Here is a 24,572-nt window from a genome sequence, read left to right on the forward strand (position 1 = left end):
TAAAACTTATAACATGACTATTTTTTTCAGACAAAAAAAATCAAAAATAAAAACTTAGCAGATATGGACCATGTGGTGCAGTTAGGAGTATTTTTAATTATTTGATAGCGATTCGAAATTAACATGAAAAATAGAAAAAAGAAAAACAAAACTCTAATCTGGCCTACAAGTAGCTGCTTCTTCTTTTTCTCTATTTTTTATTTTTTATTATTTTTTTGTAAAGACACTGGTTAGGATTTTGTTTTCATTTATACATGATTGATTTGTGTATGATGTCAGAATATACAAGGTTACATAGGGCAATTATTACTTGCTTTCCATATTCTATTTATATCCTCATCAATGTCATGAAGCCAAAAGTTTTATCATCAGCTTTTCAATTTTGGATCTCTCTTTTATTTTATTTTCTGTTCTTTTTTTATCTTTCTCTAAAGGCTAGTTTGAAAAATTATGAAAAAAAGCATGTTGCCACAATTCGATGCTCCGTCTTTTTGTCTTCTCTTCACACACTGTTTAGTACGTGCTTGCATACACAAAATAAGCGTGATTATTTCTAGAATTAATCTCATTTTTACCCCCGGACTCGTATCTTGGTTACATTTCACCCCTGCACTCGGAAATGTTGCAGAACTAATCTCAGAACTTAGACACGTGTTACAACTTACCACTTCCGTCAGTATTTGGACGTTAAGTTTAACTTTTTGATGACGTGACAATATTTTAAAAGGTATACGAGTATTTTCTATTATTCTAAATACTTTTAATATTTAAATATTGTTATCAGATTAAATATTTAAATAATTTCTATTATTCTCTCTCTCCTCTCAATCTCTTTCCTTTCTTCTTCTTTTCTTCTCTGCATTTTTTTCTTTCCTGGTTCGCGTGGGTTGTGTTTTGTTTCAGCGTGTCATCCTTTTTCGAAACCTTTAATTTCTTCCATAAACTCGCTAATGTGTCATCCATTCCGCCCAAACCCTTCTCCAACCCCGCCGCCTTTCCCTTCTTGGGATTCCGAGGTTTCTTCAACTTTAACAACGATCCAATTGGCTCATCGTCGTCTGAATCGAGACCAATGCCGATTTGCTTCGGACGTTTTTTCGAACCAAACTTTCTCTCACCGCCATCCATCTTCTCGTCGCTACCTCTCCAGGTCTCAACTTTTTCCCCTTATCCTAAACCAGATTCAATGCCCAAATCAACAAGCATCGATCCTAAACAGTCTTGTCGCTTGGACGGCTTAGGACGGTTCTGTCGCATGGAGTTAAAATGGCCCTGTCGCAAGAACTTATGATGGTCATGTCGCATGGACTTAGGACGACCCTGTCGCATGGACTTAGGACGATCCTGTCTCTTGGACATAATACGGTGTTGTCGCTTGGACTTAGGACGACCATGTCGCTTGGGTTTAGGACAGCCATGTCATTTGGACTTAGGGCCCCGTCGCGTGGACTTAGGACAATCCTATCGTAAAGACTTAGGACAGTCTTGTCACTTGGACTTAGGACGGCTCTGTCATTAGGACTTAGGACGGCCTTGTCGCTCGCTGTACTCTTAGGACCGTTAATAAGATTTACTCTCGTTATTGTTACCGTTAATAAGATTTACTATCGCTCTTGAAATTGTTAAAAAGATTAAATGTGAGATAAACTATTATTCTTGTTACTGTTAATAAAATTTATTGTTCTTATTGTTATCGTTAATAAGATTAACTATAAGATTAACTATTATTCTTGTTACCGTTAATAAGATTTACTATTGTTCTTGTTACCATTAATAACATTAACTATATGATTAACTCTCGTTTTTGTTATCGGTGATGAAATTTACTCTTGTTCTTGTTAGCATTAATATTATTTACTGTTATTCTTGTTACTAGTAATAAGATTAACTATGAGATTTACTATTGTTCTTTTACCCGTAATAAGATTAAATGTGAGATTAATTATTGTTCTTGTTATCTAGTAAGATGATTTGTTGTTCTTGTTACTGTTAATAAGATTAACTATGAGATTATCTATCGTTCTTGGTACCGGTAATAAGATTTACTATTGTTTTTTTAACCGTTAATAAGATTTATTGTTATTCTTATTACAGTTAATAAAATTTATTGATTTATGAAGGTTAATATTATTTATTTTGACAGTTAATAGTATTAATCGTTAAAGGTATTATTGAAAAGTTGAAATGTTATTCTAATAAATAGCTCATTTTCTTAAATATGTTAATAGTCGGGCTACAATTTTAAAGGAGAGGACTGTTTTGGCTAGTTATTTAGCATGCTCTTAAAAAAAGTCTAAATTAAGAAAAAACTCATGTGTCATACTAGGTTAAATATAGGTAAATTTTTGCTATATCCTTAATATTTGAATAATTGAAATAATTTATTTGATAGTAATTATTCGACTATTTGTATGGTTGATTTCTTCTAAAAAAATACTAAATTTGATAGAATTTTAAACCGGCCCTATCTTAAAAAATTGTATTTTAAAAATAATACTTTTCTAAACTGAGTAGGAGATGGGGGACAAATTAGAACGGTTGTTCTGTTTGTTTGACTGTTTTATATTTGGTTTCGTTTGACATACTACAAAATCACTGTTTCTGTAGCTGGCGATCTTTTTTATTTATTTATTAATTCCAAATTGTTGGCCATAAATTCGTGTGTCAAGCACAGTCAACGAAATATAGACCGTGGCTGTCACACCTATGTTATAATTATTAATATATGTTAATCACATAATCACACGCCTAGTTTTGAAAAATATTGAAAGAGATAACGGGGAGAGTTTCCTTATACTCATCCTTAATTTCTAGAAAAATTTTATAAGTCGGTTACGAATACAAGAATGATCATTTTGTAGTTTAATAGAAAATGAAAGCAATTAACAACCTTAAAGTATAGGGATCTGTGAACAAGTATTTAAGTGTTTCATTTCTATATTTGTTACCTTGTTGATATTTATATTATATATAGCATGTATATATATTTTATAAGGCCTCGCTGGCAATTTGTTGTGCCCTTCTCTTCAAGCTGAACCCGATTTATTCTCGTTCACGAATGATGACACGTCTATCATATCCTTTCAAATAATGACCTAGTATGGCAATGTTTTTCAAGGACTAAGAAGAGCATCTCTAGTTCAATGGATGTAATTTGCTGTCTATAATGAATATAACACCACGTTATGTTTGATTGCAGAATCAGACGTTTTGATTCCGTTTACTTATTTGTTTCAGTTCATATAACCTTGAAAACCTTAGTTTTTATTTTATTTTATTCATATATCATATTGTGAAACCGCTACTTGTACAAAACGTTAATGCATTCTAAAAATAAAAAAAAAATAAAAAAACACTTTATAGATATATAATTATATGAAAACTCAAATTTTATCGTATAGTCAATTTTTAGTAAATTTTAAATAAATAACTACAAAATTTTAATAATAAAGTCAAAAGATATTAATAGTTGTATTCGTTAATAATAGCAAATAATCATCCGACTCTGAAATTACTTATCATGATTAAGAAGGTTGTTCAACAAGTGAGTGAAACAACTTGTTGACTACTGATTGTTTTTAGGATGTTTTAATCAAGATGATAAACAAACAAACAATCAAATAGAAACAGTAAAAGACACGAGAGAATTGGTAATCCTGCTCGACGATAAACCACATACTCAGGGGGGACTGATACGTCCGGGTGAAAACAATCCACTATACCAAAACGTCAAATGAATACGAATATTAAGTTTGATGACTCCCTCACAAACACCTCCGTCTTTGACTTCTAAAATGGATATAAACTCGAACTCCCCTCATATTAGAGACTCTCTCTCTATGTTTCACCCAATTTTCTTCCGAAGATTATCAAGCACGTCGATGCAAACACACGCTCTCACAAACTCTGATCAAGGAACTGATCAAGAAATCGCAAGCACCAAAAGCTAGTTGTCGATGAAGATCTCCAATGTAGAGAGACTAGCTCAAGGTTTAAGGTCAATCCTCAAATCTCTCGCGAATGTCACATATTTGGAAACCAAATATCCGATTATATATACCCAATATATTCTTAAAACTGAAAACAGAAAGTTTCCAGTTTAATTATGTCGAGAGAACAATGTAGCACACGTAACCCGATTGTTGAACAACTTCTTACAACTTCACTCGAAGAACCTTAACAAAATTATTTTGCCAAACAAACTATGCCATAGAGGATCCAAGAGACTTTAAGGGCATAAATAAAATGCTAAAAAAAGTCTGAATATTGACACATTAACATAATGGCTATTTACTTAAGATTTACAAAAAATGGGCTATTTAGAAAATCTCCACATTTTGGTGGCGTAGTTACTCAATTAATTGAAAAAAAAAATTACATTTCAAATAGCGTTAAATAAATATATATTTAGTGTTTTTTTTTATAAAAATATATATTTAGTGTTAACAAGCATATATGATATATCATAGCGCCATAGGTTTCAAACCAAAGTGTATATATATATATATATTAGAAAAGGAGCCACACAGACTATTTCATAGGTAATCGATCTGCATAAGTTAAAAATATTCGGTGGGAAATAGTGCTTCCATACCAAATTGAGGAATTTGGAAATTAAAGGCAAGATTTCGTCGACGAAGATACCAACGTAGGTGTGAGGCAAATTGTAAACTCGGGTGAAAGAGACCACTGTCGCGCAATCGGACTGAATGTAAAGGCTGTATGGGACCAAGCTCTTCTGCCATCTTGAGACGGCCAAGGCCTCTGCAGCCTGAGCGCTTAGAGACCCGGTTCAGGACTCTGCCCGAGGCTGTTTAGAAGATCCCGCCAATGTCGCACTTGAGGGAGCGGTGCGCTGAGGCCAGTATGATGGCAGCTACAAAGTATATTAAATCTGAATGATTGAAATACTCTTCACATTGGTTCTTAATCTGCTACTCTTCGAATTCTTGCAAACAATTGAATTATATAAGAATAGCACTTTTAACGGTTTAACATAGCGTTTAAAGTATATTAACATCGAAACTTGCGCATATGTGCTTGAAATTTAACAACCTTTCGTGAATGGGTCTTTGTGATCAGAACTTAAATGTCCATCTTTAGAAGCGTATGAACACGAAAGAGACCATGACCTTAACAACCAGTAAGAATGGTAATGAGTAGGGTTTATTGCAAAACCAGATCCTATTAACGAAATTATTTGAAATCATACCATATATATACTCATTTATTTTTAATGAGTTCAGGTCTATGTAAAACTCTACAAAGTCCAGAATAACTCATGGGTATTTTTTTCCCATTATTATTGTATTTTTCAAAGACCAAATAAACAAATCTTAAAACAATACTTAAATTAATAAAAGCGTACACCAAAATCTACTTAAAATTCATTAATATAGTAATAATTTTAAATGGTTAGGATATGAGTAGCGTCTTGGTTATGGTACTAAAAAATCATATCCTACACATACCCTTATAATTTTCAATGGGTAATACCCGTATCCTACACATTTTTTCGGAAGCCCCTACTCATCTTGCGGGTACGTGAGTACGCGGGTAAAATCGTCATCCCTAGCAACCAAACAAGCTTTATGGCAAACCCGGCTGTATCATAACTAAGCCAATCTGGTGATTTTGTTGATGAAATGTTGAAAGTTGATATATTTCTTAAGTAACAAATGGAAGGAACGATGAACATAAATCATGTTGGCTTTCCTACACTCTTCCAACCAAGAGCGTCATTAAATCTCCTTGTTTTAGCTCAACCACCAAATTAACATTACCATGTTCAGTTTAACCGATTGCTAACAATGCTACAGATTTTGATGATCTCAAAATCTCTCCAATTCCTTCTACCCCAAGCTTTATGGAAATATAAAAAGCTTCACGAGCATCTGCAAGAGCAAGTAGCACTGCAAGAGGCTGGATCTCACCTTCGTTATACTATGTGACCCCTGTACAAATACACTTTTTTATTTACTTGATGCAGAACATAGTAAAAATGGACCACGTATAGATTTCTCTTTATCACTTGATATGTTTGAACAACATATTAAGAACCAATTGTGAACGTCATTCATTCATTCAGATTTAGGAAACTTTGGCTTGAAACCTAAGACGATACACTTGTTAATACTAAATACATAGATTGGCATCTAATAGTAATTCGACATGTTCTACCCGACTCTTTGCTGCTATATGAAATGCAAAGTATAAGTTTCGCTATGATATGAATCTAAAAGAGTTCAAGATAAAAACAAAATGGATTTTAACATTTTAACATCGAATCTCACGCATTTTAACAAAACGGAATTCTTTCAAACAATTTTTTTTTTTTTTTTTTTTTTGAAGGGGAATTCTTTCAAACAATTGAGTGATAAAGAATAGCAATTTTAACGGCTCAACATCGTGGTCAAAACATTTTTAAATTGAACCTCACAAATATTTCCAATCGCTAATCAAGGGAAATTACAGATAAGATGTTCCATTTACATTGAACCTAAACTTGTGCCCGTAATTTATACAAACTTTTGTAAATGGCTCTTTTGATCAGAATATAATGTCAATCTTTAGAAACACATGAACACGAGAGGCACAGTGACCACAGAGCAACTAAACAGGTTTTATGGCATACCTAGCTGTATCATACTCCGCCATAGACGGAGTGGATTCGCGATCTTAGTTAAGCCAATCTGGCTTCTGGTGATCTTGCTGATGAAATTAAAGCTCTTATTCTTTTAAAGTAACAAATGGAATACTTAAGGAACGTGGAGCAGAAATCACGTCGACTTTCCTACACTCTTCCAACCAAGAGCCGTTAGATCTCCTTGTTTTAGCTCAACGTGCATCCCGAGCCTGGACACAACAAACATTAGCAAGAAAATGAGTCTGATGACATGACAAAATTAATTGTTTAATCAATAAGAATAATTGGGATTCGAATACAAATGCGACCCTGATGTGGTAAATGCTGGCTCACCCCAAATCGTTTGGTAGTCGATAACCGCCAATGCGTATACGCTTAAGGGAATAGACCTGTGTCAAGCACAAACACACAAACGATGCTATAATTTCAGAATTGCTCTAAAAAAGTCACCTTATTAATGGCAAACATTTAATGCCAGAAGTTGGAATCAACACTATCACACACATGGGAGGAAAAAAAATAGGAAATGGAGTATTCGATTTAGTAAAACATTTCACAGAAGCTCTACAAATCAAAGCCTACCTCAAGCCCAGCATTTTTCACTAGCTCCCGGACTTCATGGTTCCTTCCATCATGGACCTGAAAATTTCAGCCAAAGAATTTTTTTTAAGCAAAAGACTTTTAGAAATTCAGTTCTAAAAAATAAAATTAAAAATAAACATAGGTTAGCATACTACTAAACCTTCCTTAAATAAGGAAAAAATAAAAACAATAATAAAAATAAAATTTTCACATCTGACAAACCAACTGTGATATCTGGCATATGGCCAATAATAATGAGAATTTCCACAGCGTCAGTTAAATTATCACTATTACGAATCAAAGCACAGCTTTATTTTTTTTCTATTTTCATGAGGGTGTAGAAATGAAGTAAAGAAGAAAGAAAAGTATTTATTTATCACTGGATTAAGCACCCAAAGCACATGTAGCAAAATCGTATTTCAAAAAATAAAATATGATTATACCACAACGCGTATACGAGCCCTCGGCATTTCAGGTTGAGAAGGTAAGAGTTCCACGGAATCGGGCACGCAATGGACGCCTTCAATCATTGTTCCCTCGCTGATTTTTATAAGATGCTTCTTGCCAACTGTACCTTCTATTGTTGCAATATATCTGCATTTCGAAAATGCGTATGAAATAAATCATCTACATGTTAAACCAACAAGATGTATAGGAATGTGAAGAAATAGTTGGCATCAACACTGAAACACGTAAATAACTTAAGACGCTGGCTTCACGGTTTCGTATGTGTAGATTTTCAAACTAGTAACTTCAATAAACAAAAGTATCATGGAATATTGTTAAATTCGAATATGTTTATAGCGTATTTCCAAGCATTCTTGTACAAAAATCAAGAAAGCCTGAAACAAATTGTAATTTTTGGAACAATATTATGGGTGCACTTACTCTTTGGACAAGTTGGACGAAGGATGAGAAAGCTTTTGAGCAAAATCGCCTGAACAACACACCATTGAAAATGAGAGTCACGGAGATTGCATCATACTTAGTATGCAAACAATACTTGGATAACTAACCATCATTAGTAACAATAATCAATCCTGTTGTGGCAACATCAAGCCTTCCGACAGTAAATAATCTGGGTTTCTGCTGCCCTAAATATCTTTTATCCTGTAAATGAATATATCAATATTCAGTAATTGGATACCAGAAAAAGCATACAATACCCAAGCAGGAAAAAGCCTAAATTCAAACAACTGAAGAGGAAAAAGTAAGCTCCACATACCCAAGTCTTTAAATAATCATCAAATAAAGCAAGCACCGACTTCTTCTCCCCAGCGGCGCAAATGTAACTGTAAGAAAAAATATCAGCTTTTGAAAAATCAAGACTCTCGGGGCAGTCCAAGAATCGAAAGTATTTCAGCAGCAAAATTAGCAAGAGTGACCAATGACGGACCCTTTTGGCTTATTAAGGGCAAGATAAACCTTTGGAGGCAGTCTCTTCGGAAGTCGATTTCCGTTCACATATATATTATCCCTTGCAGGGTCAACACGAGTCTGCTCTTCACCAACCCAAACAACAATGTTCGCAATAAATTAAAAAATCACGATCCAAATCTCAAAAGAGAATCGTAATGATAGACGTTGAAACAAAAGGCTAACCTGAGGTGTTTTGCAAACTTCACCATTAACAGTCACCTTGCCTTCAAAAATAAGCTCTTCACTATTCCGTCTCGACGCCACTGTAACAAGAACCGCATGATTGAAAATGATGGAGGCCATTTCCCAATTACCATAATAAAACAAGAAAGAAAGAAAAAAAAATCTATGTATATAACTATCTCTTTAATTTTAACGCGTTGACTGATAGTGTTAATCATTGTATCGCTCTTTGGATTTTTTCCTGTTGTAACGAGTTCAAGTCCTTTTCTTTAGCGGATTTGGCTAGGGATTGGTCTAGTTCGCTGTAATTTTATTTTTCTAGGGATTCTGTTTTGTCTGGGGTTCTCCCTAGTGGTTTTTTGTAATTCTTGTTCTGGATTTGCCGCGGTTATAATAAAGTCAGCTGTTTCTTTAAAGAAAAAAAATATAACTATCTCTTTAATCTGACTCGGGTCTGTATAGTGTTTGCACACCAAATAGTTCATCTGAGATCTAAATAAAAGACATAAATGATGCCAATACACTCGGGTCTGTATGATTTTGCCTCGACCGGGAACACTCACATACTTTTCTTAGAAACCTCAAACTCATACAAACATATAGACCAAGACAGCGAAGCGAATGAGCTAGGATTTATCCACCAAGAGAATCAAGCAAACAACCTTTCCACAGATAGGAATCATATCCGGAGTAAATTCATCGTTTCAGTATTCTAAATTTCCTATTTGTTTAATCTGAAAGCCACAGTTGCATATTCCATGAAAGCAAAATAAAATACAACAGCAAGAGAGTACGCATTGCAGAAGAGAAAAGCAATCTTAATTCAGCTATAACTTCATCAAACAATTCAACATCTTTCATTAAGAAGCGTGACAGAATGTTTAGATAATCTCAAGAATTTCACCTCCGGCGGCGGCGAGAACCTTGCTGAGACGCTGGTCAGAGTCCTTGAAATTGTCATTGTAAAACCTACGCGTGGCCTTGGAGTATTTGGGCTCGGACGCGCTGACCTTGACCTTGTCCTTTTCGGTCTTCTTCTTCTTCGTCTTGTTCTTGGTGTCGGCGTTGGCCATGGCGTGGAGGACACGCTCGGGGGGCTGCGACTGGAGCTTGAGGTTGCCGTCATCGCCGCGGACTATCCAGGGGATGAACAGCTGGCCTCCGCCGTCGGAGCTGAAGAGAGATTCAACGGAGCCCGGCTCGGGTTTGGGCTTCGGCTTCGGCGGAGCGAAGGTGATGTTGAACTCGTCGGAGAGGGAGGAAGAGACGACGGCGGTGCGGGGGAGGGAGAGTCGCCGGCGGAGTAACGGCAGTGAAGTGGCGGAGAAGAGAGAGGAGGAGATGTGGCGGAGGGATGATAGGGAACAAGAACACGATGCCACCGAAGCTGCCATTGCTCTCTCTCTCCCCCCTTTGATTTTTGGATATTTGCTTTCAGAAATGTGATTTTTTTAGTTTTTTGGGTAGTTATTGATGTTTCGCACGGAGGGGTTTTTGGATGGGTTTAGCCGTTTGGATGTGCAAGAACGATTTATTATTATTATTATTATTATTATTAGGATAATTTACAAGAATACACCCTGAACTCTTGGTCGATTAACAATGTGCACCCTCAACTTCGATTTTCAACAAAAAATACTCTGAACTATCATTTTTCTTGACTTTTGCCCCTTCCGTCAAAATTTAGCAGTTACCATCCATAAGATACGCACGTTTTAGTCACATGTTACCTCAATTGAGGGTAGAATAGTATTTTTAGTATATTGAATTAATTTTTAATTTTTTTTCTATATAAAATCTCTCTCTCTCTCTCCTCTTTCTTCTTGTCTTCTTCTTCTCTTCCCGCGAGCGATACACACCTGCAACAAAAGGGAAAAAAATTGCTACCATATATAATCATCACCATAGAGGAGGCAGCTCCAGGCCATCAGGTAGTACGACGCCGACACGGAGAACCCCATCGCCGCCACGGCCGCCCACGCCAGCAGCGCCGCCGTCGGGAAGGGCACGCAGGCAAAGAGCACGCGCTCGAGGGCCGCGGCGACGGAGGCGTTCTCGAGGTGGATCCAGCGGAACTGGAGGGAGGCCCAGAGTCCGATGAGGAAAGTGGTGAAGGCGCAGAGGAGGGCGGCGAGGGCGGAGAGGGGGAGGGAGTCGAAGGAGTAGATGTCGGCGCTGAAGGAAAAAAAGGAAAAAAAAATTGTCTTCTTTTTCTCTTCCCGCGAGCGATACACACCTGCAACAAAAAGAAAAAAAATTGCTACCATAAATAATCATCACCATCACCACCATAAACATTTCTCTTTCCTTCTTCTTCCTTTCTTCTCTTCGCGCGCCATCACCCGAGCCTCCTCCACCGCGCGCGCTCCAATCGAAGGAAAAGTGAAGCCGCCGCGAGCCACGGTTACGCCGGATCGGGAAAGGACGTCGGGGAAGGCGCGAGAGCTCACCAAGGAGGCTGGATTTTACGAATTGAGGTGAGAAATCTCTCTCCTCGGATTGGATTTTGGTTAGGGTTCATGGTTCATATTTTGAGGGTTTTGATTTTGTGTTGATTTATGAGAAATTGATTGCTTTTATTTGGTTATTGAGCTCGATTAATGATGATTATGACTTAGATTTGTGGATTGAATTCGGATTTTCTTGTTTTGGTATGGTTTTGGCCGAAAATGTGATGAGCTAGGGTTGAGAATTCGTATTTTGGGGGTTTGATGATTCTGAAACATGTTGATATTTTGGATTGATTTTCTAGCTCGGATTTGCGACTGGAACTGATTTCCTTAAGGTCTCGAGGTGATGGTGATGATTATTTATGGTAGCAATTTTTTTTCCTTTTGTTGCAGGTGTGTATCGCTCGCGGGAAGAGAAGAATAAGACAAGAAGAAAGAGGAGAGAGAGAGAGAGAGAGAGAGAGATTTTATATAGAAAAAAATTAAAAATTAATTCAATATACTAAAAATACTATTCTACCCTCAATTGAGGTAACATGTGACTAAAACGTGCGTATCTTATGGATGGTAACTGCTAAATTTTGACGGAAGGGGCAAAAGTCAAGAAAAATGATAATTCAGAGTATTTTTTGTTGAAAATCGAAGTTGAGGGTGCACATTGTTAATCGACCAAGAGTTCAGGGTGTATTCTTGTAAATTATCCTTATTATTATTAGTTTGTAAATGTTATACAATGAAAGGGGAGAATGGAAAAAAATATTAATTCTTTTTAATGTGTTTGATAAAAATGAAAGAATGATTTTATTAATGAAAAAAAAATGATAGGTGGATGGAAAAACAAAAAATTAATTATATAAATAAATTAAATTATTTTTCTTCTTAAAATTTAGAAAGATTAAAAATGATGGGCCTGTAGATGTCACCTCTGAATATACTAATTATTCGATTTTATTAAGATTCTAATTGCAGTATAAACATAAATTTTAATGAATATTTATAATATATTTATAAACATCATTTATTAACTTAAATACCTTTTATTTATGAAAAAAAAAACTAAAAGAAAAAATTAAAAATATTTTATTCTCCTGGTTATCTTATATAGAGATTTGGACGTAATTGTCCAAATTTTAAACTACGCCCCTACTAATACAACTGACGGCTTTAGTCTCTCGGCTGAAGCTAAAAAAAAGCAATAAATTTAGCTTGAACAGCAACAAATGTTACGTCTTAAACTTCGTCGTTGTCTCATATAGCCGTGGTTTGTCACGACTGTTATATCGATATGACTATAAAGTCGCGGCGATAACTGCGACAAATCACGGCTATATTATCACCCGCAAAAATATGCGACTATATTATATCCCGCATTATGGCCAACCCTCCTTAAGTGCCCGATCCTTGATGTTTGGGTAGAGGCCCACCACCTTCGTCTATACCCATAAGAACAAAAAAATTAATAATTAAAATATCAAAAACCATATTATGATTCAAGAATATATGTATAAAACAAGTGTGTTATACAAGAACTTCCATGTGCTCTCTCGGTGACGGGATTCGTACATTCACATTTGTTAATAGTGTGGAGTATATGCCAGATCACAAGCGACATGCGCATCACACATTCGATATGAATTGTCTACAAAATATACATTATAAATTAATCAGAAGAGTGATATGTTTAATAAAAAAAATATATTTACGACAATTTAAGTTGTTGAAGTGGTACCTATAAAAAACATTGTCCCATGTCGACTAATTGTAGTCTTTTTCTCCCAATTTTCCGAGTTTCGCATAGGCTTCGCATACACAATAAAAAACATGGTTGGTTAGCATCTATAAACCAATTAAAAAGTGAAAGAGAGAGACGACATATGATGGTCGGTGACTTCGTGGAAACACGGCAGCAGAAAGGCCTGGCAAGAGGCGTTTGTGCGGCAATGGTCTGAGGAGGAACAATGACGGAGGTTTTTGGTGGTTGGAGCGGTGGTCTGAGAGAGAGAGAGAGAGAGAGAGAGAGAGAGAGAGAGAGAGAGAGAGAGAGAGACTATGAGAAGAGTGTGAGAGAGGACTTACAGTGGCCTGAGACTTTGTGAGAACATAGCGACAAAAGGGCAGATGATGGATGTATCTGCTCCGGTGGTTTGCAAAGGAGCGAGAGCGGAGGCTTCTAGTGGTTAGGGAGGTAGTTTGTGATAGTGATAGAGAAAGAGAGAGAGTGAAATAGATAGAGAGAAAGAACAAGTAAAAGTGAGAGGGAGGTTACTGAATGTGGTTGAAGGAGCGTTCGACGACAGACGACGATCGAATTACCATTGCCAACTACCACTTTTCCTTTGCCTTCGTAGTTCTCTGAGACTTGTAGAATGCTGATGCTGGAGGTGATGTGGTTTTAGCACCACTTTCGATGTACCAGGATAAATCATTGAGTGTTTTTTTTAGTAGCAACCATTGCAATTGACAAGCCTTGTTGCTGAGATGAGTTGTTGTTGACTTGATGGTCATGATCAAATCGATACCAGCAGGTTGAAGCCAGATGATCTAAGCGAGTGCATATATGGAACACATGATGATTGCCTCTTCCTCCACAGCCACCATGGTTGCCGCGGTCACGATTGCAACGTGGTTGTACTACTACAAATTCACATTTTTGGTGCGGAAATGTATTAGGTGCGACACGTCGCACCTAAATGTCGCACCTAAGCACATATTAGGTGCGACATGTCGCACCAGATACTCCTCCAGATGACTACGAATTTCGCTAATGTTTAGTGGTATTCGGTGCGACAGTGTCGCACCGGATATTAAAACGTCGCACCTAATACTTTTAGGTGCGACAGTTGTCGCACCCAATACTTTTAAGTGCGACAATTGTCGCACCTAATACTTTTAGCGACGAACTTTTAGGTGCGACATTGTCGCACCTAATAAACTATTAGGTGCGACTTTTTGGGCATTAGGTGCGACAATCGTCGCACCGGATGCCTCTATTTGTTCTAGTGAATTGTCCACCATGCACGACCTCCTCGAGTGCGATTTTCTGCCACATGTGTTGAGGCATTGGCAAGATCAACATTCAAGGCAACGTTTTGTTGATCGAGCCTTGTCTCGTGACATTGCAGAGGAATTGACTCCGAACGAGCAGTCAACATCGCCATAATCGCATTGTACTCATAATCCAATACACTAAGCACATACATCAACAAGTCATCATCACTTACAAGTTGACATGTCGTAGCGAGATTATTTGCGATGATTCTGATCTTCATGATGAAATTGATGATGCTCAGATCTCCTTTGCAAATCGTCTGAAGTTGTGTTCGCAATTGTAGAAGCCTTGCTTTGGAATTTCCGGTGAAGAGTTGTTGAAGAACAAGCCAAGTCTGAGCGGATGTGGAGCAACAAGTTATGTGCCCTAACATTGACTCTGATACCGACGCCATGAGTTAGGACATGATCGCCTGATCTGTGCGGTGCCAGATGGAGAACTCCGGACTAGGCGCCATCAATAGAGAAGAATTTTCCATTTCAATCGTCATGGATCCAGGCATTGTGGCCGAGCTCTCTCCGATCTTAACAAACTGATTCGGACAGCTTCGCGATTCATCGAGATAACCTTCTACGTAGTGCGCGCGTGCCGTAGCTAGCACTTGCGATCTCCAAAACTTGAAGTTCTCATCATCAAGCTTCAAAGTCGTCGGAACGAGATTGGCGGCGAATGGAAAAACAGATCCAGGATCCATTATAAAAAAAATTCTTCTTCTTCTTCGTTCATTCTTTTATTTTATATTTTTTTTTAGATAGAAGGAGAAAAGGGTATAGTTTTTTTTCCCATATTTTTTAGATAGAAATAAGGAAAAACATGCGTAGTGCATATATGCAACAATTATCATCCTAAATTTTATTTTGTAGTAACATTTTTCTTTTATAATTTGAGTGTTTTAATACTTGATATGTGTCTTATATATGGATATGTATAAAAACATATTTTACTATTAATGTATTATAATATTACTTATCAAAATATCTCGCAGCAGACCAGATGAAATCTTAGCCTTATCCATACTTTAGAATCATCTACAACATCTCACAAAAATTTATGTTGTTATATTTTTGTACGCAAGTGCATGTAGTTGCTCAAGTAGTATATTTCGTAAGTACGAGTCGATCCCACGAGGACTATGCTTAACCAACACTTAACTAACTAGTAACGAATTGAACTAAAAAATAACAGTGATGATTATTAACTAAATTGAATAAAATAAATAAAAATACAAATTAAACTATGGGTGAAAGGATATGGTGAAGGCAAGGGCAATGGCTTCGCTAAACTCTCCTATGGTCGAGATTCTTAGAATTACGCCCAGTTTTTCGGTTCAACTCTCTTCACTAATCACACTTACGTAATTATATTGCTAAATCTCTCTCTCGAGCATCTAACAACCTATGTCAATACCGCGTTTTCATCTATCGATCACAAACCCTAAAAATACGACAAGCATTACACACGACTCCATAGCAGCCTAACTATCTCTAGCTTAGGAATGTACTTCGGTGAAATAATTCTTATCTCCCAACTAGCCAAACACTATGATGAAACCTAAAATAAAACTTAAGACGTGTGAATGAATGTTTTGAGGTTACAATGACCCTTTAAATAAGCTTAGGGGTGTTTACGAGCATTGGATGAGATCCAAAGGCTAAAAAACGCTTAAAAATCAGGTATTTAACGAAAACAGCGTTTTTGGGTCGCAAAAAAACTACAGTTGCGTGCAGTGATTTTGAATGAGCCATGACTTCTTGCTTTGATGTTCGATTTTTGCAAATAAACATGCGTTAGAAATCTAAGAGAAAGCTTTGTCCAAATCTAAATATGGATCATCCAAAATCTTCAATTCACAATCTCAAAATCGTGCAAAAGATGACGTCGTATTTCTTGTTTCGCTCTAAATTGCCCAAACATCTTAATCGTTTTGAATTGCTCGGATTACATCCTTAACATCAAAATACTCCATCAAACCTGAAAATCACTCACAAACACATTAAACACACTAAAAATTACTCGAAAATGCGTGAAATTCAAACTAGAAAATAAGAGTTTAACGCGTATAATACGCACCTATCAATTTTGCCGATCAGAAATTTAGAATTTTCATCAAACATTGTATCATTAAATAAGAAATTCAATCTCAGCGAAACAATTTTTCATTGGGTATAATATAGTAGTTTGTCATAAATTATGTTCCACATGGTATAAGAATTGAATTGAGACGTGAAATAGAGGCCGCAATAATATTAAAAAAAGCACTTGGTTCCCAGCGTCAAACTTTAGACGTGGAGAAAAAATTTATATCTCCGCTCAAAATTATTTTTATTTTGAAATTGCGAATAAGTTAGAGAAATTCATTGAAACGCTTTCCATTTTCATTGTACTATCATATTCAATGCTTTCCGTCGTGGAACTGAGCATTCTTTGAAGACTTGAATGTCTCTAAGAACTGTTTAGCCTTTGCTACTTCTTGCTTCGTCCTTGACTTGTCCCATTTGTGTTCGGTAGCTAATATCTCGATGATGCGGGGGAGAGCTCTGGACGCTGCATCGGTGTCAAGGAATGCAAGTCGAGATCTTCGAGCAATGAAGTCAACTGCGGATTCACAGTACTCGTTCCTTGCGCAGTAAGCCACCTCTGCTTCTAAAAACGGGTACCCGTGGGCGAGTCGCTTCCCCAGGTTTTCATTCTGGAAAATCATAATATCAATGTCGAATTTCAGAAAAAGGAAAAAAAAAAAAAAACAAAGCAACCAACATTTTGTAGTTGAAAAAAAGAAAGGAACTACTACAGTTATCTGGGACAACTTAACGTTGAGAGACTTGAAAGAAACTAAAAGTTAACATAAGAAATTTTATTGATCATGGAAAAATGGTTTAAGAAATAAAAGCAGAAAAAACAAGAATGAAAAAACAAAAGTCAAAAAAGAATTCTATGTTCCCGTCGCGACGAGTCTACGAAGAACTAAGTAGCAAGGAGAAAAGAAAAATAAAAACCTGAGCTATGGTAGCAACTCGTTCAGCCATAGTACCGTAGGCGTGAGAAAGATGCTTTGCAGCGGCTGTGTCCATGACACCTGGCACAACTTTACCGCGGTAGCTTTTCTTCATGCGAATGTATTGTTGTGCCAGCACGGTGAAAGATGCCGGGTCCCATCCTTCCCCACCAACAATACATAATTTCTGAGTAATGCATTCGTTTGTGGGCCTCAGTTTTCCCGACTTTATCGCTGCATCAACCGCATCTTCTGCCATGCTGAATGGGAAGAACATGGAAAATCAAAGAGATTCAAATGACAGAGCAATAGCACGATTCTCGAACCATTGATGTTTCTTATTCAACCACATGCTAATTACCTGCGGTAAGTTGTCCACTTTCCACCTGTAATTGTAACCAAACCAGGGTAATCTTCACATACAACGTGATCCCTTGAGATGCTTTCGGTGTTTTTCGCTGATGGATCTGTAGCCAATGGTCGAATACCACTCCAAGCAGATAGAACATCGGTGCGCCTTACCTGCGATTTTCAGTATTATTTCAAGTGTGTGTTGGAAAAAAGAACAAAACAACAGATGTGATGATGAAAAGGAACACCTAAACTGACGTGCTATTTTTAAGGCGAGATCAAGATATAAAATACGCATGTCAGTCTGCTATTAAACTCATTTTCCGACTAGTAAAACGATACATGTGGAAATTAGCTATCACGACTCGTGATATCAAAATTTGTAACTTATAGTTTCCTAAAAACACATGGCCAATCCAACAATACATATGAATTGAGAGAATGAAAAGAGCCTTTTATCAAGTACCTTAACATTGAGGTAATCACAAATAGCATCCAGAATGAATTGAATTTCATCCTCGTGGGGTTCAGGAAGCGGAGTGATGATTGTATCGGAATCTGTGGTTCCAGCAACAGTTCTGCCTAGCCAAGGAAGCATAAAAACCACACGCCCATCCTTGGTTTTAGGGACAATCAAACCCATTCCCTCGGGTGAATAGTAATCAGGAAGAACGATATGTACACCACTGCTTGGACAGATCATGGGTCGTGCCTCCCCGTCAGCCATTTTTCTGACTGAGTCACAAAACGGTCCAGCAGCGTTCACTATAACTTTAGCGTAAGTTTCAAATTCTTGACCTGCAACAACACAGAACGGATGATTATGGTCAGAAGAATTAACACTATGGGGAGCCGTGTTCAGCCCAGTTTTCGAATTTTTAAATCAGCTTGATACAAATAATTTTAATTCTCACCCATTTTACGTATAAAAAGAATGGTATCTATAGAATAGGTCTTAGTAATGTTTCATAATAATAATAATAAAGAAGTCCTAGTAATATTTTTGCAACATAGTTCCATCAAAGTTAAATTCTAGCTCTGCCACTGGTTCACACCCCATGTGTAGGGCATGAGAAAATAAGGGTCGTTAAAATCTCATGTACACAATGCTGGTAGTGCAGTTCAAATACCATCTAGACTTAGTTCACTTGCAAAGGAAGAAAGGGCAAAACAAGAAGAGGAAGCCCTCCTCCATGAGTATTTTGATCTCCAATAGCAAGTCTAGAACAAACATATGCCTTTCGACTTCCAAAAAGATAATTTTCATAACATTTACCACGTTGGAAACACGTGTATAAGGCAAGAATCGTAATCTTACACGATCCACGCTTATCATTACCTGTCAGATTGTCTCTGATTCTCGCCCCGATTATCCGGTCCGTACCCTCGTCCTTCAAGAAAGACACGACTTCGGCGTGGTTGAGCACGGCCGCGCCAGCCAAGGCGGCAGAGCAGGCCAAGCCCACGTTGAGACGCGAGTCGTTCATTTGGCCGTCGTAGTACACCACCGTGCCCTTCAGGCTCTTGTCCTTGCCCTTCCTCGCGAGGGTCGGGAAGAGCTCCACGGACTCTTGCGCCGAATAGTATCGCGACAGGTGGAGCAAGCGGGCCCCGGCGACCAGGTCGTAGAGCTTCAGACCCATCCAGAAGTAGACCACCTCGAACCAGTCGAAGCAGGGCGTCATGCACGGCAAGGCGTGGCAGAGGTGCGGAGCGTGATCGATCACCTGTTTCCGCTCCTCCAGAGCGTGGAACACCAGCTTCAGCTGCCCGTAATCAAAGTTGAACACCGCTTTCTCCAAATATCTAACACCTGATCATAAAAATAAAAATAAAAAATTGAATTTATGTTACCTTGTGTTCTAGATCAAGGAGAAAATCTTGGACCACCAGATTAAACTATTGTATATAAAAAAAGAAATTGATTGAAACTAGTAACTACTTACACATGAAGATAAATTACTCTTCTAATTAATATAAACACGCAGACACACAAAAAAAAATGATGTTGTTCTTTTCCTTTTTCGTTTTATTGTTCTCTATCGTCAATAGTAGTTACGGTTACAAACAAACAAACAAAGTTCACATTTTTGTCTGAGAAGTTAACATTCTGGTAACGGAGAAAGACAAGGCCTTAAAAGCTAAGGTGGAAAGCAATAAATTATTCAAACGTGGCAGTGATCAACTCGACGTCCAAAGCTTTAAAAACAAAAGAATTCGAAAGTGACGTTTCTGAATGGCGAGACAATTAAGAAACAAAAATAAAATTAAAGCCAATTCAAGGCGAAACACACCTCCATGGATTAGCTTGGTGGAGCGAGAGGAGGTTCCGGCAGAGAAATCTTCGCGCTCGACGAGGCCGACGCTGAGGCCTCTGGTGACGGCGTCGAGCGCCACGCCGCATCCGGTAGCGCCGCCGCCGATCACGAGCACGTCGAGCGGGTTCGCGGCTGCCGCGCCAATCAGAGCCGACTGTTGGACCGCCCTAGCCGTGACCGTCGCGCTCGGATCGCCGATCTTCTGACGCGCCGCCGACAGAGCCGGAGCTCCGGCGCCTCTGTCTCCGGCCGCCAACGAGGGCTGGTTCATGAGGAGCAGTGCGCCGCCGGAAGCGGCGGCCATGGCCGTGCCGAGCCGACGCAGGTTCGCCATAGCGCGGAGTTATGGGGGAGAGAGAGAGAGGGAGGGGATTAGGAAGGGAAGTATGGAAGGAAGCTTGGGAATGGAGTTTTGTTCAGCGTTGGGAATCGGGCACGGGGATTCGGATGCTTTTCTTTATTATTTTTGGTGTTGCAATGCTGGCAACTTGCAATAAATAGAATAATAAGTTATACTTAGGAAGGATCTTTGTGAACTGCGAGTCTCTCTCTCACGTAAGATGTGAATGTGATAAGATCAAAAGTAAACTAAATTTACTTTTAATTACTTTCCTTTTTTTTCTCTCCCTCTTTTTATCTTTTCGATAAATTTCATATTTACCCGTGAACTATAAAAATTGTAACTAGGGATGGCAACGGGTACGGGTAAGGCCGGGTACACTTATTCCGTTACCCGTACCCGTTATAATTTTTTACCCGTTATCCGGACCCGTTTATCCGAATTTTGAGACGGGTCAGGTAACGGGGATACCCGCCGGGTAAGCGGGTTAAAAATATTAAACCCGTTACCCGTTTACCCGGTTTAAAAAAATGGTAGCGGGTCGGGTAGACCCGCTTACCCGTTTATAAAATAAAAATCTTTCAACAATATAAAGTTTAAAAATAATAAAATTTAGGTGAAAAATATTAAAGTGCTATATGAAAGATTGGTTGTAGTCTATATGAAAGAACCAACTTTTTTTTTATTCTTATGTATAAAAACAATGTTTAAAATATATCATCTAATTAGGTAAACATATGATTTATTATATTTTAAATATTTAAAAGTTAACGGGTCGGGTCCCGGGTAACCGGGTACGGGATGACTATTCCGTTACCCGTACCCGGACCCGTTAAAACCTTAACGGGTATTACCCGTTTACCCAAAAAGAACGGGTATTACCCGACCCGAATAAATCGGGTAACGGGCCGGAACGCGGGTAACGGGTCAAATTGCCATCCCTAATTGTAACAACGTATATTCCACCTTTTATTTTTTGACAACCGTTTACTACCTATTTTTCAAATTTTCACAAATCGTCATTCTGTCAATATTTTATCGATTATGTTAGTTTTTTGAATACGTGTTGCACGTGCACCCCATTTAGAGGGTAATAATCAAATTACCCTTTCATATAAATATTCCAAAGCAATTCTTATCATTTTATATCAGAGTGTTTATTTGGGATCTAGGTTTTGACTGTTCCTCATCGCTTTCAAGTCTTGAAACTCGAATCTGGGTAAATTTAGATCACTACGAATCTTCTTGACTTTAGAGATGGCGAACACCATGGAAGACTACAACTCAGGTAGTTCTTAGAAGAGTCGAGTATCTGGAAAGAAGGAAGAAGCCTAGTCGAAGATTCAAAATGGTCGAACGCCAAGATGCTATTGTGGCTTGGTTTGCCATGAGAAGATGTCGCGGACAACTTTAAATCCCGGAAGAAGGTTTTTCGGTCGTGCTCTATATAAGGTATGTTTTCCATTTGATTTGAAATCGGAGTTGTAAAAAATAATTGGAATTTTATATGAATTTTTTTTATTTGCATAAAAACAAACAAAATGGTTATGAGTTTTTACAATGGATCGTCCGGAAATGATGATCGCTAACAGCTTCAATGACATAATTCATGAAGATGATCATATTAGAGAAGATCCATTATTGCTTAATTGAAGAACCTCGGTCAACTCATTCAATGTGAAGCAAAGATATTGAAGTTTTTGCTAGCCACGATTCGTATTGTTCTATGTGTTTTGGTTATGTTTGAATAAGGTTCTCTGTGTTGTGTTAATATTGAACGTCTTTACATTGTTAACTTTGTAACACTTGACTTTGTTATTGTATTTCATTGGAATTACAATGTAAATTAGTAACTTCAAATCAAGTCATGAATATCTTCGAAATACTGTATTTGATTTCATTGTTTTGTTACACAAAAGGTAACCAAAAACATTCACATAGAGACCATAACTGAACTTCTATTTTGTTACACAAAAGTGACCAAAAATATGCACTATGGACCCATAATTTAATCACTGTTTTATTACATTCAAGTAACCCAAAATATGCACTACGGTCCATTTTTCCAAAAACTGTTTTGTTACATATAATTAACCCAAAAAAAAAAAAATGCAATGTACCATTATATTGTTTGGTCACATATTATAGACCATTCCAAAATGATGTCACATAATTCAACCGTTTATGAATAAGTTCCTTGGCTTGAGATCTGGAGCGTGTTTGGGTCATCAACGTTCTTGAATCTCGAACTTCGCTGTAAATAGGATAGTAAACACAGTTATGAGAAACATTGGTTATGTGACCACACTTTTGAATTTCATAATTACGTATTAACTTACTCGTAGTTGAACTTCATGTTGATTAGGTGGTTGACTTGCACCTTGGCTAGCTCATGCGTATTTGTTGACTTGCGGCTTGGTTTGGTCCTGGTTGAGACTGCTGACTTGCAGATTGACTAGGACCTGCAAATTGGATAGGACCTTCAGATTGGTTTGGAGTTGCATATTGACTAGATGTTTGCTGCCTCAATGTTTTTTTTAATTAAAAAGCTATTCATTGAAAAAAAATAAAAGGAGAAATAACATTTTTGGCCTCTCGACTATGTGACATTTAACAGTGTGGTCCCTAAAGGAAAAACATTGATGATTCGCCCATTCATGAAAGTCACGATTATTCATTTAGCCCTTCTGTTAATTGGGTCATCAAATATACCGGAATTTGAACGAGTGCATGTCTCGAGTTTGCCATTAATTGGGTAAAATGGTAATGTTGTATAAAGCAATAAATAAATAAAAAAAATAATGCTGAAATTAACCGTGTGAAAAATTCATCTCTCTCGTCTCTCTCTCTCTCCTTACGCTCAAAGTCTCAAACTGAAAATCCCAAAATTGATGAACTTCCCTATTCATTTCATCGTTGATTTCGGAACACAACAATGGAGAGTCGTCTCTTGTTATTTCCCTCTTCTTCTCTGGTGGAGTTCTCTCTCTCTCTCGCATTTTATCTTCTTCAGTTAACACAACTATCCCCATCTCGTTCTTTTATCTCTCTTCACCGCCATTTTCGACGCCTTCAACACCGAGCAACAAAGCCCACTACGATCTCTTCGCCAAAAACTCCATCATGACTCTCCGAACCTCCGACGAACATCATACTTACCTCTCCGATGTTGATGTTGTTTCGGCGGCAATGTTCGAGCGCTAAGAATAGGTGGGATTCGATTGGGCAGTCTAAGGAAGACGAGAGTATGTTTGAGATGTAGATCTGGTCTGGATTTGTGGTTTCGGAGAGAAAATGCTGATAAAGCTCGTCTCTTCTAGACTGAGACATCGTCGACGATGGCAGAGTACGTCGTGGGAATTTTCGACGGCGATGGCGGAGTTGTACGACCCTCTGATCGCAATTGTAAAACTTCCCAGCTGTGATTGACGAGTACGTCATGGCTCTGAACTCCAATGGAGGCTACAATTTTTTTTTGGCTCGTGTCCAGTAACTGTCGAAGAAGAGATAGAGAGAGAGAGAGATTCAGCCATTTTCTTTGTGCTATTTTTTTAATTATAATAATAATAATAATAATAAGGAAGAGTAATTTGGGTAATTTGATAATTTTTCTCGTTTTAGTCATCACGTAACAGTCACGTGAAAATTTAACCGAGTATTTGACGCCAAAAATAACAGAAAAACTACATGTGAAATTGTGACTATCACAAAGAATCGATGATGTAGTTTTTTTTTGGAAAATAACACATTTATACCCTGTGTTTTAATGAAATGTCGAGTTTAATCCTCGGTTTTCAAAAATGTCGAGTTCATACCATCTGTTTTACTAAAATGACGAAATTATACCTTCTGTTTAACTAAAATGACAAATTATACCCTGAAATAGACAACAGTGTTACGAATATTCTTTTTATTGACTTTTCATTGACGTTGACTATAATATTTATATATAAACACCAATTATCTTTAGTCATTCGCGCCATATATGTAATTTATTTAAAAACTAAAAAAATAAACAACAGTCTCTTAATCGTGAAGAACACAGAAAGAGGCAAATGGGTAAACATCGATAGTTGATAGTCATCAAAATCGCATATTCGAACAGAGAATCAAGGATTTAGAGTTACAATTCGAACACGGAATGAAGTTATCTCTTAGAAGGTATGAGTTTTATTATTTAATTTCAATTTAAGGCTATTTTTATTTCAAAATTGAGAATTTGGAAGTTAGGGTACTGAT

At 37.5% G+C, this 24,572-nt stretch overlaps 2 protein-coding genes across 2 annotated transcripts; both read right to left on the minus strand.

The window, feature by feature from the left end:
• Positions 1-6,409: 6,409 nt before the first annotated feature.
• Positions 6,410-10,324, minus strand: SVR1 (pseudouridine synthase family protein). The gene is made up of 10 exons (XM_089604489.1): positions 9,735-10,324; positions 8,831-8,910; positions 8,625-8,725; positions 8,454-8,520; positions 8,245-8,338; positions 8,117-8,165; positions 7,672-7,822; positions 7,229-7,285; positions 6,980-7,035; positions 6,410-6,855 (listed from the first exon to the last, which is right to left on the minus strand). Exons 1-10 carry the CDS (start codon positions 10,222-10,224, stop codon positions 6,780-6,782), a joined length of 1,221 nt encoding a protein of 406 aa, XP_089460615.1. The 5' UTR covers positions 10,225-10,324; the 3' UTR covers positions 6,410-6,779.
• Positions 10,325-16,469: 6,145 nt separating this feature from the next.
• SDP6 (FAD-dependent oxidoreductase family protein) lies at positions 16,470-20,484 on the minus strand. Its single transcript, XM_089604216.1, has 6 exons — positions 19,970-20,484; positions 19,015-19,488; positions 18,142-18,473; positions 17,686-17,846; positions 17,326-17,584; positions 16,470-17,018 (listed from the first exon to the last, which is right to left on the minus strand). Exons 1-6 carry the CDS (start codon positions 20,325-20,327, stop codon positions 16,722-16,724), a joined length of 1,881 nt encoding a protein of 626 aa, XP_089460342.1. The 5' UTR covers positions 20,328-20,484; the 3' UTR covers positions 16,470-16,721.
• Positions 20,485-24,572: the final 4,088 nt, after the last annotated feature.

This window comes from Urtica dioica, chromosome 12 (genome assembly GCF_054948205.1).
Source record: "Urtica dioica subsp. dioica isolate 48M chromosome 12, U.dioica_male_clone48M_v1_H2, whole genome shotgun sequence".
Lineage (NCBI taxonomy): Eukaryota > Viridiplantae > Streptophyta > Magnoliopsida > Rosales > Urticaceae > Urtica > Urtica dioica.